Source organism: Callithrix jacchus, chromosome 13, assembly GCF_049354715.1.
Source record: "Callithrix jacchus isolate 240 chromosome 13, calJac240_pri, whole genome shotgun sequence".
Classification (NCBI taxonomy): Eukaryota; Metazoa; Chordata; class Mammalia; order Primates; family Cebidae; genus Callithrix; species Callithrix jacchus.
The window spans coordinates 53,552,469-53,569,627 of NC_133514.1; the positions used below are offsets into that span (position 1 = coordinate 53,552,469).

Here is a 17,159-nt window from a genome sequence, read left to right on the forward strand (position 1 = left end):
CTGTTTTGCCCTGCTTGTCCAGGGGCAGGCTCTTGTTGACTTATGTTTTGGGGTGTGTCTGGCTAAATGTTGGTTAAGTCTTATCCTCTAATCTGACCTACCTCCATTTCCAAGTTCTCTGCCACCTACTTTACTGAGGCCATAAGAAACCTCTGTGACGTGTTTTGCTTAACCAGAACCTGTTTTTCAACCATGGAATGATTTAGAGGATCTGGGATAAAAGAATCAAAACTATATCATTAGTACTATTGTGTTAAGTATGGGCATATTTGAATATTTTAGAGGATTTGGCTTATTAGAACACAACCTCACAATTCCAGTTTAAAATTGGTAAGTGTGAAATTGAATGAGAATTGATTCTAAGTTGAAATCTTCCTGTTTATGTGCAGTATTGGAAATTTCAACAGGTTCACCTTAATAGTGAGTTTATTAGCTGTTGAAGTACTCAGAAAATATTGAATGAGGGCTCTGTAAAAATGATCATTAGATGTATAGTTAGGCTGCTAGAAGAAATATTTGTAAACTTTTAAAAAACTATGGAAGAACTAAGTTTGATTTTGTAAATTAAATAAATTAAACATTAATTTAAAAAATGAACATTAGTTTCTGTGCAGTGTTTTCTGCAAATAAAATCTGCTCTCAAGGACATCAAAAAAATTCACATCATCATGCATGGCTTCTTGCTAGATTGCTAAAGAAGTCCCTTAGTCTCCCACAAAGCCCGCATGGGTCAGCAGTCTAAAAACAGCCTAAGCCACATGGTTAAAGGTGTATTTGCAATTCTGCAAATGGCCCAGTGGAAACGTGGACACCAGGTGGAAATGTGGAAAACAGAAGTATAGGGTATTGATGAAGTTAGGATGCTGCTGAGAAATGCCCTGGAGTCAAAGGCTACGCCATTGTGAGCCACTCAGTGAAAGGCATAGGGGTGGGCACAGAAGGACAAGTGTCTCAGACTGATGAAACCATACTTACAGGGGAACTGACAGCAGCTTCAGGGGATGGCCACCTGGACTGCTGAGTTGGGCCTGGTGGTGAGCAGGGACACACTGTCTGGCCCTGAGAGGTCTGCTGCAAGCTAGCACTTAATCGTCTGAGAGCAATGAGGAGCCACTGTTTAATGTAGCTGTAGAGTAAGATTTGCCATCACTCATCCATCCACAGAAAAGCTAGTGCCCATTGAGTGTGAGACATTAGGTGTCGGGAGCTGTGTTTAGGGCAGTGACAAACCAAAGAAACAAGGTCCCTGCTCTCAATGGCCCCAAATACTAAGAGGAGAATGCATGATAAACAAGTAACTGATTGATTTTGGAGGGGTGTCTGCTGCTAAAGAAAGCAGACTGATGGGATAGGGTAGTGGGAAGGGGCCGCCCCTTTAGAAATGGTCAGAGGGCCAGGCACAGTGGCTTAAGCCTGTAATCAGCATTTTGGGAGGTTGAGGAAGGTTGATCACTTGAACTCAGGAGTTTGTGACCAGCCTGGCCAACATGGCAAAACCCTATCTCTACCAAAAATACAAAAAATTCGTCAGGTATTGTGATGTGCATCTGTGATCCCAGCTACTTGTGAGGCTGAGGTGAGGACTGCTTGAGCCAGGGAGGCAAAGGCAGCAGTGAGCCGAAATTGTGCCACTACTCCAGCCTGGGTGACAGAGGGAGATCCCATCTCAAAAAGGGGGTGGGGGTCAGAGCAAGGAGCCACAATCTGCACAAAAAGCAGGTCCAGCAGGTGAAACTCCTGCGACAGCCTGAGGATGGAGAGAGAGAGGGTGGCATGAGCTTGGCCTGCTAAGAGGGCAGTGATGGGAGTGGAAAGAAGATGGCATGAGCAAGGAGGGGATGCTGGCTGAAGCTGAGGCAAGGAGTCTTGGGGCACAAATGCAGTTCACAAACCCAGGGCTGCAACATCGTGTCTCACTGTTTTCTTCAAATCAAGTAAAATCTGACTCTGAGCCTCATCCCATCCAACACTGGCCAGGAGAGGCTTTGTCACCCTCCCTGGAGGCAAGTCTGTCACAGAACCCTGTCACAGAACCCTGTTGGCAAGTATGGGGGGCTCTGGACAATGAGGGCTGGGCTGCTAATATTTCTAATGAGGCCACTGCAGGCTGGGGCTCCCCGTGAGCCACAGGGCTGGTGAGCTCTGGTCTCCATAGTCAGGAGACCTGGGCCTCTGTGACCTCTTCCTGGCCCCTCTCTCAGACCCTCAAATGCCTCATTCTCTCCCCTCCGCTAGCAGAACAACCCAGAGCCAGGGAGGTTTCAGGAAAACAAAAGACAGGTTGTCTGCCCTTGCTCAACTTCCTAGTGGGTAACTCAGACCTTTCCGAGGCAGAGGAAACAACTTTGCTATTCCCTGGAACTGGGGGGTGGAAGCAGTAATTACCAGCACATGTGTTCTGGAAAGATTGTGTTGGCTGCAGAGGGAAATATGTAAGTTAGATGGGCAGGAAACACATTTCTGCCAGAAAGGTATTTTGCCGGTAACTGTGCCTAACTTCAGGGTCTACCTTCAGCCCAGTGAGGGAAGTCCTGTCTCCCTGACTGGCGAGGCGCCTGCACTCTCCAGGCTTCATTCAGTGAGTCACAGACGGATTCCAGGCTTCCCAGCACTACTGGGAGAGAGCAGAACTCTTTGGTCTTTGCGTCTGCATGGAGAATTCTCATCTCAAAAGCCAAACCTTGGAGTTGTTGCTGACCCCACACTTCAAGCACAGACTTTAAAATAAAAGGAGGTAGAACACATTTACTTCTTACTGGTTAGGAAAAGGTCAAAGAGCTGTAATTGCTAACACCCACCGGCTAATGACGGTGTCTGGCTGGCTTACTGAGCTCAGAGCCTGGAGGATCTGGAGCAGACCCATGGGGCCGGATGCACCAGGTCGCCCTGTTGTCTGTGATGTCTCCTCTAGCCTTCAGCTTGGATGCCTCCCCTCCAAGCTCAGGTTCACTCTACTAGCTGTTATGTGGACACCTTCAGCAAAAGTACAACTTTCCTGGCCAAATGTATCTGTCCTTGAAACTCATTCTACCTTCCAAATGCCACGGCTCCTAAGTCACTCAGGCTGTCCTCTTGAGTTCTTCCCTTCTCTAGATCCCCCATGCACCAGGCTGCCAAAACACGGACTCTGAAATGAGGGGGATTTTGCCATGGCAGCACAGCTTATGGCTCTCAATTCTAACAGTATTCTGTGGGAGAGCTGAGAATGGTTTTTCCCTACCTTGATCCTTCTGCAACTCCTTGTAACCTTTAGATCATTCTTGTTAAGCTGGTTAGCAACTGAAGGCCCACAGAGCAAGCAGAATGCCTAAGTATTCATTGAAAAGCCTCCCCCATATTGGAATAAAGCACGTGAAACAGCAAAATATTCAAAAATCTCTATTCTGAGAGAATCTGTAGAGACATCCAGAGAGAAAAGAACAATCTTTGCTGATTGCTTTAATTTTAATTTAATTATTTGATTATAAAAGACAGAGTCTTGCTCTGTCACCCAGGCTGAAGTGCAGTGGCACAATCATGGCTCACTGCATCCTCGACCTCCCCGGGCTCAAGTGATCCTCCCACCTCAACCCCTTGAGTAGCTGGGACTAAAGGCACACACCACCACACCCGGATAATTTCTGTATTTTTGTAGAGATGAGGTTTCACCATGTTGCCCAGGCTGGTCTTGAACTCTTGGGCTCAAGTGATCCACCCACCTCAGCCACCCAAAGCACTGGGATTATAGGCATGAGCCACTGCACCCGACCTGTAGATTCCTTAAATACTATCTTCTTTAGACAGAAATGTCACATTTATATCTGTGCTGAAGTTAACCAAAAATATGACTCACACTCATTTCAATTTTTTATTAAAATACTTTTTGTTTATAGGGACAATCAAAGAAAAATACACAATTTTATATGTTGTAAATCATATAAAATATAATAAACATAAACTCTTGGGAATGCAGAATAGATTTCAAAAAATCTTAAAAGAAGCTTTCATAAAAATAAACTTTAGAAATGTGGCTTATATTTACCACTTTTTTTCAGAAAACTTTTAGTTTATTTTCTCCATTTTTATGCAACCCTGATTATAAATAATTGTTCAAATATTCTAGTATCTTGCCAATTTTCCTTTCTGAAATTTTAGAAATCACATATCTAGATGAAGATCTCTCTTTTATACCACCCTAGGTAAACAGAGAATAGATTTTATTTAAATTATCATTTGATTTGGTGCCATTATTGTAAATAGTTTTAGAAATAATGAAATGTTATGAGGGGAAAAACTAACAGAAAACCTGCTAACAAGCACATGTCTTACAATAAGAAAGGATCTTTCATTTATGGCTTTTATGATACCCACTGATCTAAAATCTAGTGCTTTTAAAATATGGTTATAAAAAAAGTAATAACCTAATTTTTATTTATTTATTTATTTATTTTTGAGATGGAGTTTTGCTCTTGTTGCCCAGGCTAGAGTGCAATGGCATGATCTCAGCTCACTGCAACCTCCACCTCCTGTGTTTAAGCAATTTTCTTGCCTCGGCCTCCCAAATAGCTGGGATTACAGGCATGTGCCACCATGCCCGGCTAATTTTTTATTTTAAGTAGAGATGGGGTTTCTCCATGTTGGCCAGGCTCATCTTGAACTTCTGACATCAGGTGATCTGCCCGTCTCAGCCTCCCAAAGTGCTGGGATTACAGGCGTGAGCCACTGTGCCCAGCCAGTAATAATCTAATTTTTTATTAAAAAAGAAAAAAAGAATTTTTACCAAAACTTCAATATAGAAGTGAATGTGCTTAGAATTGTAATAGAGAATCTAACTTTTAGTCAGGCTATCAACTTCTTCAATGTTTACTTTCGATTTGGAAAAATATTGTTATTTATAACTGAAATACATTATTAAACTGGACATGGAATATTTTAAGCGAATTCTTTCTTTCAACTCCTCATAAATCAGAAAAATCAAGCCAAATTTGAATGCAAAATATCATTACATTCAGAGACAAGTTTCTAATGAGAGAAATCGAGGTAAGAAAAATCAATTAATGTGGTTTATGAAATTATCCTCTGAACGTAGGAGGTAGGAAACAGATATTACATTTTAAAATTTAATAATGAGGACCTTAAAAAATGATAAATGCAGTTTTTAAATATTTGTTGTCATCATTGTGAAAACATTAGGCATGTTGCCAACACACATAAAAACACTACTTTACTCACAGGTAGGAAATGACTGAAAAACAGCAGAGTTGAATTGCAGCAGGAGGCTGCAGATTTCTTTCAGCTTTCTGTCTAAAGTTCAAGGACACCTTCAGCTCTACAGGTGCTTGTGACGAAGGGGAGCTAAATGTTTTCAAGGCACTTTTAAACAAAGCATTCTAGGCAAAAGGAAGAAAAGGAGACCCTAATGTTTTCCTACCGAAAAATATATCCATTAGCTAAACCTCAACTTTTTAGAAGGCTAAAGTATCTTGAATATTCATTAGTTATCTGAAAGAGCAGAAAAGGTATTAAGACTTTAATTTATAATAGTTGATCATAATATTACAATGATCTTTTAACTGATTGCTATTCAGATCATGAGCAATATAAAATGTAACCAAGAGCATTATCTATTTTTATATACTAAAATATGTAGATGTATAAAGAGATATTCCTAAAAAGTTGCTTGTAGTTTAAATATGCACTAGAGAAATTAGTAATTTTGTAAAATGAAGTCTGTAATATAAATATTTATGTTTTAGATTTATGCTTAAAGACTGAGATTTTATTACTATGAAGGGTACCTAGTTTCTTTATCAAAGCATTTATTGAAACATTATATAAAATGTTGACTAAATATTCTGTAGTGTATTTGGAGTGAACATCATCTTGAACAGAGATTTCAAAATTTCATAATCTTACCTCCCACAATGTGATTATACTTGTTTAAAGAGAACATTACATCCAGATATAAACTAAACAAATGAAAGATTACAAAATATGAATGTAGATAGTTTTAAGTTTGTTTCCTATTATAATTCCCAGCATTTTCAACCTGTCCTGTTCATACCACTAAATTCTCTTCAGTTCCTGTCCCACCACTCATCTGCTGGAAAACCCTGCTCTGTCTTGGCTAAGGCTGCACAAGCTTAATCTTGCTTCCGGCTCAGCCTCCCGATTCAGCTATACCATTTCCCTACCAGGATACAAGCTATTTCCCGGTGCTCTAAGTGGAGTCTGATTTGGCATTTGTTCCCTAACCTAGTGCTCTTTAAGCTGGTACCTTAAGTCACAGAAATGCTTTTGCTTGCTAATTATTTACCTTAGTAGTGCATTTAATGCAATTTCATAGGTGTACCCTAAAAATCTTGGTAAAAATTCTTCATCACTGCCTATGTTAGCACTTTGGGCAGGGGAAATGGAAGAGAATGGGAAACTTTCCTTAAAGCTTTGTCATTGCATCTATTATCGAAAGGATTCTACTATGTAAGAGTTTGTAATTATAAAATATGGCAAGCATTTACCTTTTAAAATCAACATAAAAGGGCTGAAATTGAGTTTTTTATGTGAGTTATCAGAGTGGTATATCGAATATCTACTCTATTTATATAAAAACCGATAATACAAGGAACAGTGAGGAATGAAGTGCAACTATAAAAATTCAGTATCCTAAGAGTAGCACATGAAGAAATCATAACTCACATCAACATACTTCTGCGAACACTTTCAAAGCAAAAACCTTTGGAATGCTACAAGAAAACCACATCAGGCTTCATGTTAAGAACCCTAGATCTTTCAAGGAATTCTCTGTGCACCTGCTTCTCATGTGACCAAAGTTGTACATGTATTCAAAGGAAAGGGCTTCTTGCTAGGGGCAATAAAATCAGTAAGAACAGTAATATAATTAAACACATCACTGGCTATGTCATATTTCAAAATAAACTTATTTCAAAGTTTTTATATCTTAACTTACTGGTATTCTAATGCAAACAACAGACTTACTGAATAACTTTATACCTTTTATTTTACTAAGTTGCTTTGGTTTGCATTTCTCTTTGTTCTTTAAAACATGCAGTTCATACATTTGACAGTTTTACTACCATAGTCAATACATTCTGGACCAATGCACTCACAGCAGGCATTATGAAACCAGCGATATTTGGATGCTCCCATGGACTCGCAGGATATTTTACACTGATGTATGGACATGCAGTCATCAAAATAAACCACAGTACACATGTGTTCTGAAAAACAAAAATTTAAGATTTCAGGGCAAGAAAGAAGAAAAAAAAATGCTTTAATACCTTGCTGAATATTAACAGTTATTTATCTTAGTTATTGTTGGTCTGCACATGACAAAGGTGAGATACAGGAAAAAAGATCTTCATTTATTAATTATGTTGAGAAGGAAGTCATATTCTCCTACTCCATCTGAAGAAGGCAAAGGGCTTCCTTAGCTTCTTTTATTAGATTTCAGGCTTTGATCTAAAGGTTAGATTACTGGGCTTAAAAAATATGCGCTACGTTATACAGTTGTGTTTTTAAATTGAGCTTTATTTATTTATTTAAGATGGAGTCTTGCTCTGTCGCCCAGCCTGGAGTGCAGTGGTATGATCTTGGTTCTCTGCAGCCTCTGCCTCCCAAGTTCAAGCAATTCTCTGCCTCAGCCTCCTGAGTAGCTGGGACTACAGATGTGTGCCACCACACCCAGACAATTTTTGTATTTTTAGTAGAGATGGGGTTTTGCCATGTTGGCCAGGCTGGTCTCGAACTCCAGCCTGCCTCTGTGATCCACCTGCCTTCGTCTCCCGAAGTGTTGGGATTACAGGCATGGGCCACCACGTCTGCCCTAAACTGGACATTTCTGATAAGATTTTCTATAAAAAGAGAATTTGCAAGCCAAAAGAAATGTGAAAAATGCTGTTCTAAAGTTATACTGAGAATTTACAATAACATAAAATAAACTTAAACAATTCAAATGATGCAAAGTGATTAGCAATCCTTGGCACAAATAAGTACCAGCTATTTAAAAATCTTCTTCTTAGGCTGGGCTCGGTGGCTCACAACTGTAATCCCCGTACTTTGGGAGGCTGAGATGGGTGGATCACTTGAGGTCAGGAGTTTGAGACCAACCTGGCCAACAAGGAGAAACCCCATCTCTACTAAAAACATAAAAATTAGCCAGGCATGGCAGTGCACACCTGTAATTCCAGCTACTCAGGAGGCTGAGGCAGGAGAATCACTGGAACCTGGAGACAGAGGCTACAGTGAGCCAAGATCGTGCCACTGCACTCTAGCCTGGGCAACAGAGTGAGACTGTCTCAAAGAAAACTTCTTCTTAATAGCAATTCCTAGTCTGCTTTCCAGTAAGACAACCACTTTTGATTACTTCAATTTTTAGTTCTCCTGGTGGTTAACTCTGTATGACTAGTTAGGAGGACAGGGTACATGAAATAAATAAAGGATAATAAATACCATTAACAGAGCGTATATGATCAAAGGCTAAATTATTTTTTCAAAGCTATTATGGAACTAATAAAGCACCAGGAGTCTGAATAGTAAAGGAAGGCTTAATGGAATAAACTGGATTTGCATTAGAAAGAATGAAAAACAGAGCTACTAAGTAACAAAATAAAAGTCATATGGAGATGGGTATAGTATGCATACTATACCCACAGAGTGGAGGCAGCCCAACTATAATGGGTGGTTGATATCAAGAGATGATGGAACCACCATTGGATGGGACCTGATTGAAGAGGAAACTGGAGCAGGGGCATCGCAGCACCATGTCACGCAGACTAGAGGGCTGGCAGTAAGTGGGAGGTGGAAGCATGAGTATCTCCAAGTGATCAGTACATAAGAAATTCAATTCATTTATTTATTCAACAACTACTTGATATCTACTATGGGATATCCATTATGAACTCAAAGAGTAATCAGAGAATACGCAGAACTAAGTAGAAAATGATAGATCTGTAAGTTAAAAACAGACAATAAATAGAACTGCAAATGCAGGCTGGGCGTGGTGGCTCAAGCCTGTGTAATTCCAACACTTTGGGAGGCCGAGGCAGGTGGATCACCTGAAGCCAGCAGTTCGCAACCAGCCTGGCCAACATGGCGAAACCCTGTCTCTACTAAAAATACAGAAAATTAGCTGGGCATGGTGGTGGGCGCCCATTACCCCAGCTACTAGGAAGGCTGAGGCAGGGAGGTGGAGGGTGCAGTGAGCCGATATCACGCCACTGTCCTCCAGCCTGGGCAATAAGAGTGAACTCTATGTCAAAAAAAAAAACCTGCAAATGCAGGAGCAGCAATATGAAGAGGTTAACTATATCTGAGGGAAGAGGTGCCCAGGAAAGATGTCACAGAAAAAAAACTGTAGTTGTGTCTTAAAGACAGCTGGAGTTTCCAGGAATTAGCTTCTTGCTAATTGTTTCATAAAGTTAAACAATCTTTAAGAAAAATTTATGAATTTTTATTTAATATCGATTATGTTATTTATATTTTAATAATGGAGATAATGATAGCAAAACATATTATTATTGCATTCCATATGCTTCTAATGTTTTCCAAAATCTAGCATTTGTTTTAAAATACTTTAACCTAAAAGGAAGTAAGAATTCTTACACTGCAATTTAACAGAAGCTATTCTGCTTTTATTATTAATGTCCTAAGTTCACACTGTTTTATAAAGGTAGGAATATAATGGAAGGCACAACTAATAGTCAAGTAAGAGTACAAATTATACTATTTATATATAATTCACCTCATAGTTTAAGAAATAATTGCAACGTTTATAAGTGCTTTATGCTTCCATGATGCCTTTTGTCAAAAAATATCAGACTTTATAAAAGTCACAAAATTATTTGGTGCCTTTTGTCAAAAAATATCAGACTTTATAAAAGTCACATGCTCTTTACATTCTAAAATTATTATATGCCCTATCCTCACTAATAAATGCTCTTAAATATGCTTCTGTAATTTGTATGTTATTTTCTCATTTAATTCCTCTTCTGATCAACAGTACCCATTTGCAGAGAACTGGCTGGGGTTAGTTTATGCCTGCAAATAAGATGTCTGGAATACCAACTTGCTTATAAAGAAATTTAGCTAATGACTTTGGCATTATTTTGGTGCTGGTGCTATTATAAAAATCTGATCTCATGGGATACTCTGAATGTTACCTGATGACAAGCAATACCCTATTAGAGAAGCAGCACTGTTGCTATCTTATGAAGGGAATAAAGCCTAACACAAATAAATACCAGAATTAGGAACAATGATCTATTTTCCAGCCTCTGTTGCCAGGAGTATAGAGGAATTTTGACAATATGCTGACATGCCTCTTTATCTTTTTTTTCTCTCTGAGATGGAATCTTGCTCTGTCACCCAGGCTGGAGTGCAGTGGTGTAATCTCAACTCACTGCAACCTCTGCTTCTTGGGTTCAAGCAATTTTCCTGCCTCAGCCTCCCAAGTAGCTGGGATTACAAGCATGCGCCACCATGCCTGGCTAATTTTTGTATTTTTAGTAGAGATGGGATTTCTCCATGTTGGTCAGGCTGATCTCGAACTCTTGACCTCGTGAATCCACCCGCCTCAGTCTCCTAAAGTGCTAGGATTACAGATGTGAGCCACCACGCCCAGCCAACATGCCTCTTTATCTACTCAGGGATCAGAGATATATTTTTTTCCCTTATCCTTCTGAGATGTGCCTCTAGATATGACAGGATCAGGGTTATTGAGTCTAGATTTTATGTGAGATGACACAAATTTAAAACCAAAAAGCTGCTCCAAAAGATGGTCGCTTCATAGATTACATGTACAGACCACATGACGGGGCGGAATGGAAAAAGTCAACTGTTAGCAGTTACCTTTGTCACTGGAATAAGGCGCGTGAACATTATTGCTGGGAACAGACACATTCTGTTGGTGTGGCTGGTTCACAGTTTCTAAAAATGAAACCAAATTCTCATGATGTGAAAGTTCTTCTGCAACAGGGAAAGAAACAATGTTCCAATTCAACTGAGTATCTCCTTCTGTGAGTGCCCGGAAGAGAGAAGGGATCGGTTCATGCAGCTCCTCCACTGTGCTCTTTGAAGTTGGAGGTGTGTCACTATAATTTCGAGGATTACACATACCTGGGTCAGGGGTAATATCATAAGATTTTGTTAGTTACTGCCTTGCAATTAGAGCTACAACACATTAAAATTATGTAACTTCTAGCATGACATGTAGATATTTTTCTAGCTTTTTTTTGTTTTGTTTTTTTGCTGAGTGAGCCTAGATGATGGCATCCTACCCCAGTAGCTTCAAGAGTAATGGCGTAATTTGGGCTCACTGCTACCTCTGCCTCCTGGGTTCAAGCAATTCTCCTGCCTCAGCCTCCCAAATAGCTGGGACTACAGGCATGAGCCACCACACCAGGCTAATTTTGTATTTTTAGTAGAGATGGGGTTTCTTCATGTTTGTCAGGCTGATCTCAAACTCCCAACCTCGGGTGATCCACCTACCTCAGTCTCCCAAAGTGTTGGGATTACAGGTGTGAGCCACTGCACCCAGCCAGATCTTGTTTCCTAAATACCTATCCTCCCCTAACAGGAACCAGAGCTCCTTGGAGGAAAGACTGATTCCAAGGCTGGGCCAGGAAAGTACAAAATGAGCCAGGAACACATTATTTGTGCCAGAAATTAAGGAAGTATACCATTAACAATGGGACATGATGAAGAGACACAGGAGGCCAACTGAAGGCACTCTACTGGCTAACAGACAATTTGAGCATTAACATAATGATAATAAGCTGAGCACAGTGGCTCAAGTCTGTAATCCCAGAACTTTGAGAGGCCAGTGGGAGGATCACTTCAGCCCAGGCATTTGATACTAGCTTAGGCAACATAGCAAAACGTCATCTCTACAAAAAAATAAAGAACATTAGCCAGGCGTGGTGGTGCACGTCTGTAGTACCAGCTACTTGGGAGGCTGAGACAGAATGATTTCTTGAGCCCAGGACATAAGGCTGCAGTAAGCTATCACTGCACCACTGCACTCCAGCCTGGGCAACCACATGTCGATCAATCAATCAATCAATCAATTAATCAAAGTAAGTAAATAAAAAAATAAAAAGGAATGATATTCCTTACCAGCTGATAAATGTAGAAGAAAGAAAGGAAACAGAAAATCACCATTTGGCACTATCAAAGAGATTTGATTCAGATGGGAGTTGTCAATGGAGATTAAGTCTGGTGGGTGACTGATAAGAACATACTGATGTATTCTTAGAAAACCCTCCACAAAATAATAATCACTTAAAAAAGGTCATTAACAATGACTTTAATGTGGAGAACTCTGACAGGCACCAATATGATCAGAAGATCAAGGTTAACATCACCAGCAATGGGACAGGTTGATGTTTTGTTACTTGATTTAAGGCACATAGTATCATTTCAGTGATGATGTTGCCAAGAATGTGTGACTTAAGTCTGGTCACAAGTAAACATCAGGTACATCAAGGTTGAGGGAAATCCTGTATAATGCAAGGTCTGTATTCTCTAAAACTGTCAAGAGAAAGACTAAAAGACTTTCAGATTGAGTGAGTCTGAAGAAACACAACTACTAAATGTATCACATATTCCTAGATAGGATCCTGGGCCAGAAAGAAAGAAGAGGTACCATTGGGACAGCTGGCGACATTGAATGGGGTTTGTGGATTGGGTAGCAATGTTATATTGATGTTGGCTTCCTGATTTGGAAGGTTGTATGCCAATTATGTACGAGAATATCCTTGTTGTTTGAAAATATAGACTGGAGTATTTAGAGGTAATGTGACATCATTTGTAAAGCTTGCTTTCCAAAGATTAAAAAAAACATGAATGATCATGTGTGTGCGTACATGTGTGTGCATGCGTGCGTGTGTGTCTGTAGAGAAAGGGTATTGAGCAATGAAGCAAATGCAATGACAAAATGTTTTTGTAAATTGACATAATAATTGTACATATTTACGAATTACAGAGTGATGATTCAATACAATAATGTATAATGACCAGATCTGGGTAATTAACACATCTATCATCTCAAACACTTACCATTTCTTTGTGTTGGAACACTCAATATCCTCCTAGCTATTTGAAACATATAATACATTATTGTTAACTATAGTCATCCTATAGCACTAGAGAACTTATTCCTTCTATCTAGCTGTAATCTTACATCCTTTAACAAATATTGCTCTACCCTCCTGTTCCCCCTACCTTCCTATCCTTCTCAGCCTCTACCATCCTCTGTTCTACTTTTTACTTGCAGAGAATCAACTCTTTTCGAGCTTCTACATATAAGTGAGAGCATATGGTGTTTAACTTTCTGTTCCGGGCTTATTTCACTTAACATAATGTCCTCCAGTTCCATCTCTGTTGGCATAAATGACAGAATTTCATGCTTTCTTTGTGGATGAATAGCATTCCATTGAGTATAAATACCACATTTTCTTTATGCATTCATATGTTGTTAAGACACCTAGGTTGACTCCACATTTTGGCAACTGTGAATAATGCTGCAATAAACACAGGGGTGCAGATGTCTTTTCAATATACTGATTTCCTTTCCTCTGGATAAATGTATAGTAATGGGATTGCTGGATGCGGTAGTTCTAATTGTGGTTTTTTAGGAAGCTCCATACTGTTTCCCATAGTGGCTGTATTAATAACCAAGGAATCTGCGTGAGGGAAACTAGAAATCTTTTTAGCCTTCTGGCAAATTTCTCTACATTTGAGATTATTTCAAAATGAATTATTAAAAAATAATTTTAGGCTAGACATCATGGCTCATGCCTGTAATCCCAGCACATTGAGATGCTGAGGTGAGAGGACTGCTTCAGGCTAGGAGTTCAAGACAACAAGCCAGAACAATATAGTGAGACTCTGTCTTTACCAAACAAAAAAATTAGCTGGGCATGATGTGTGCTTGTAGTCCCAGCTACTCAGGAGGCTGAAGTGGGAGGATTGCTTGAGCCCCGGAGTTCAAGGTTGCAGTGAACTATGTGCCACTGTACTCCAGCCTGGGTGACAGAGTGAGACCCAGTCTCTAAAAAAAAATAAATAGATGAAAATAAAAATAATTTTAAAAGGAGAAAAACAGCAGTAGAGAATCAGAGACAGAGGATAGAAAACTTTTTCAAGGAGTTTTGCTACAAAGGGGCAAATTGACACAGTGTTTAATCAGCCCCAGCCTTCAAGTTGTCCTAGCTGACAGCAAGTAGATTCAAGAGGAAGTATCGCCACAAAACCCAGACCCAAATGCAGATATTGGAGCTAATGAAATGATTCTTGTTCTTTTAAACCATTATGTTTTGGTGTAGGTTGTTTGGCAGCAATAGTTACTGGAACAGAGCCCTCTGGGTTTCTTTTTGTGGGCATTATACAAACATGCCTTATTTTATTGTACTATGTTTTACTGGACTTCATAGAGGCTGTGTGTTTTATAAATTGAAGTTTGTGGCAACCCTGCACTGAGTAAGTCTATCAGTGCCATTTTTCCCAAGAGCATGTGCTCACTTTGTGTTTCTGTGGCACATTTTGGTAATTCTTGCAATATTTCAAACATTTCATTATTATTATAACGGTTCTGGTGATCTGTGATTACTAATCTTTGATGTTACTATTGTAATTATCTTGTGGCACCATAAACCGCCCCGATATACGACAGCACAAGCTCAATTGACAGTTGTTGTGGGTGTGTTCTGACTGCTCCACCAACTGACCATTCCCTCATATCTCTCCCTCTCTTTGTTCCTTTTCCCTGAGATGCAGCAACATTGAAATAAGACCAATTTGTAACCCTACTATGGTCTCCAAGTGCTCACATCTCTCACTTTAAATTAAAAAAGTTAGAAATGTCTTTCTGCTGTCTTTCACAGTAAACAAACAAAACAATATTTTTTAAGCCAAAAAAGAAAAAGAAAGCTTAGTGAAGAAAGCATGTTGAAAGCTAAGACAGGCAAAAAGCTAGGCCACTTGTGCCAAACAGCCTTGTTGGAAATGCAAGGAAAAAGTTCTTGAAGGAAATAGAAAGTGTTACTCTGAACCCACGAATGCTAAGAAAGTGAAACAACCTTATTGCTGATATGGAAAAAGTTTGAGTGGTCTGGATAGATCAAACCAGTGACAATATTCCCTTAAACTAAAATTTAATCTAGAGCAAGGCCCTCTCTTCAATTCTGAGAAAAGTAAGGAAGCTACAGAAGAAAAGTCTGAAGCTGGCAGAGGTAGGTTCATGAGGTTTAAGGAAAGAAGCCATCTCTATAACATAAAAGTGCAAGGTGAAGCAGCAAGTGCTGATGTATAAACTGCAGCAGGTTATTCAGAAGATCTAGCTAAGTCATTGGGGAAAGTGGCTACACCAAACAACAGTTTTCAATGTGGATGGAACAAACTTCTATTGCAAGACGATGCCATCTATGACTTTCCTAGCTAGAGAGAAGTCAATGCCTGGCTTCAAAAGCTTCAAAGAACAGGGCAACTATCTTTTTGGGGGCTAATGCAGCTGGTAATTTTGAGTTGAAGCCAATGCTAACTTACCATTCCAAAAACCCTAGGGCACCTGTAAGATTTATGCTAAATCTACCCTGCCTGTGCTCTAGAAATGGAACAACAAAGCACATCTGTTTATAGCATGGTTTGCTGAATATTTTAAAAGTCTACTGTTGAGACCTACTTCTTAGATAAAATGATTCTTTCAAATATTACTGCTCACTGACAATGTACCTGGTCATCCAAGAGCTCTGAGGAAGATGTACAAGGGGATTAATGTTTTCATGCCTGCTAACACAGCAGCCGTTCTGAAGCCCAAGGTTGAGGGAGTCATTTCAATTTGCAAGTCTTATTATTTCAGAAATATATCTTATAAGGTTATAGCTGCCACAGATCGTGATTCCTCTGATGAATCTGGGCAAACTAAATTCAAAGCCTTCTGGAAAGGATTCAGCATGCTACATACCATTAGGAACATTCATGATTCATGGGAGGATGTCAAAATATCAACATTATCAGGAGTTTAGAAGAGAAGTTGAGTACAACACTCATGGATGACTTTGAGGGGTTCAAGACTTCAGTGAAGAAAATAACTGAAAATACAGTGGAAATAGAAGAGAAATGGAATTAAAAGCAAAGCCTGAGGATGTAAGTAAATTATTGCAATATCATGAAAATGTGAACAAATGAGGAGTTGCTTCTTATGGATGAGCAAAGGAAGTGTTTCTTGAGATGGAATCTACTCCTAGTGAAAATGCTATAAACATGGTTGAAATGACAACAAAGGATTTAGAATATTACACAAAACTAGTTGTTAAAGCAGTACAGGGTTTCAGGATTAACTACAATTTAAAATTTTTATTTATAAAGACAGAGTCTTACTCTATCACCCAAGCTGGAGTGTAGTAGCACAATCATAACTCAGTGAAGCCTTGAACTCCTGGACTCAAGTAATCCTCCCACCTGAGCCTCCCAGGTAGCTAGGACTATAGGTGTGCGCCACCATGCCCAGCTAATTTTTTCTATTTTTTGTAGAGATAGGGTCTCACTATATTGTCAAGGCTCGTCTCAAACTCCTGGCCCAAAGCTATCTTCTGGCCTCAGATTTCCAAAGCTCTGGGTTTACAGACATGAGTCACTGCACCCGGTCTAATTTTGAAAGAAGTTCTACTGTGGGTAAAATACTATCAAATAGCATCACATGAAACAGATAAATCTTTCAAGAAACGAAGAGTCAATTGATGCAGCAAACTTCAGTATTATCATATTTTAAGAACCTGCCAGCCAGTGTGATGGCTCGTGCCTATAATCTCAGCACTTTGGGAGGCCAAGGCTACAGTATTGCTTGAGGCCAGGAAATCAAGACTAGCCTAGGCAACATAGCGAGACTTCATCTCTATCTAAAAAAAGAAGAAAGGCAGCCAGGCACGGTGGCTCACTCCTATAATCTCAGCACTTTGGGAGGCCAAGGGGAGCGATTCACCTAAGGTCGAGAGTTTGAGACCAGCCAGACCAACAGGAGCAACCTCATCTCTATTAAAAATACAATATTAGCCAGGCATGGTGGTGCAGGCCTGTAATCCCAGCTACTCAGGAGGCTAAGGCAGGAGAATGGCTTGAACCTGGGAGACAAAGGTTGCAGTGAGCCCAGATCACGCCATTGCACT

General features: G+C 39.8%; 1 protein-coding gene across 3 annotated transcripts in view; it reads right to left on the reverse strand.

Annotated features, from left to right (window-relative positions):
• Positions 1-3,834: 3,834 nt before the first annotated feature.
• The window catches only part of TWSG1 (twisted gastrulation BMP signaling modulator 1), a 64,797-nt gene continuing 51,472 nt past the window's right edge, over positions 3,835-17,159 (reverse strand). For all 3 annotated transcript variants that reach the window (XM_008979484.5, XM_008979483.5, XM_002757054.7), the window contains exons 4-5: positions 10,846-11,112; positions 3,835-7,217 (exon numbers count right to left, since the gene is read on the reverse strand). In XM_008979484.5, coding sequence (XP_008977732.1) covers positions 7,036-7,217; positions 10,846-11,112 — 449 coding nt within the window. In that variant the 3' untranslated portion in view covers positions 3,835-7,035. The remainder of the gene's footprint in view (positions 7,218-10,845; positions 11,113-17,159) is intronic.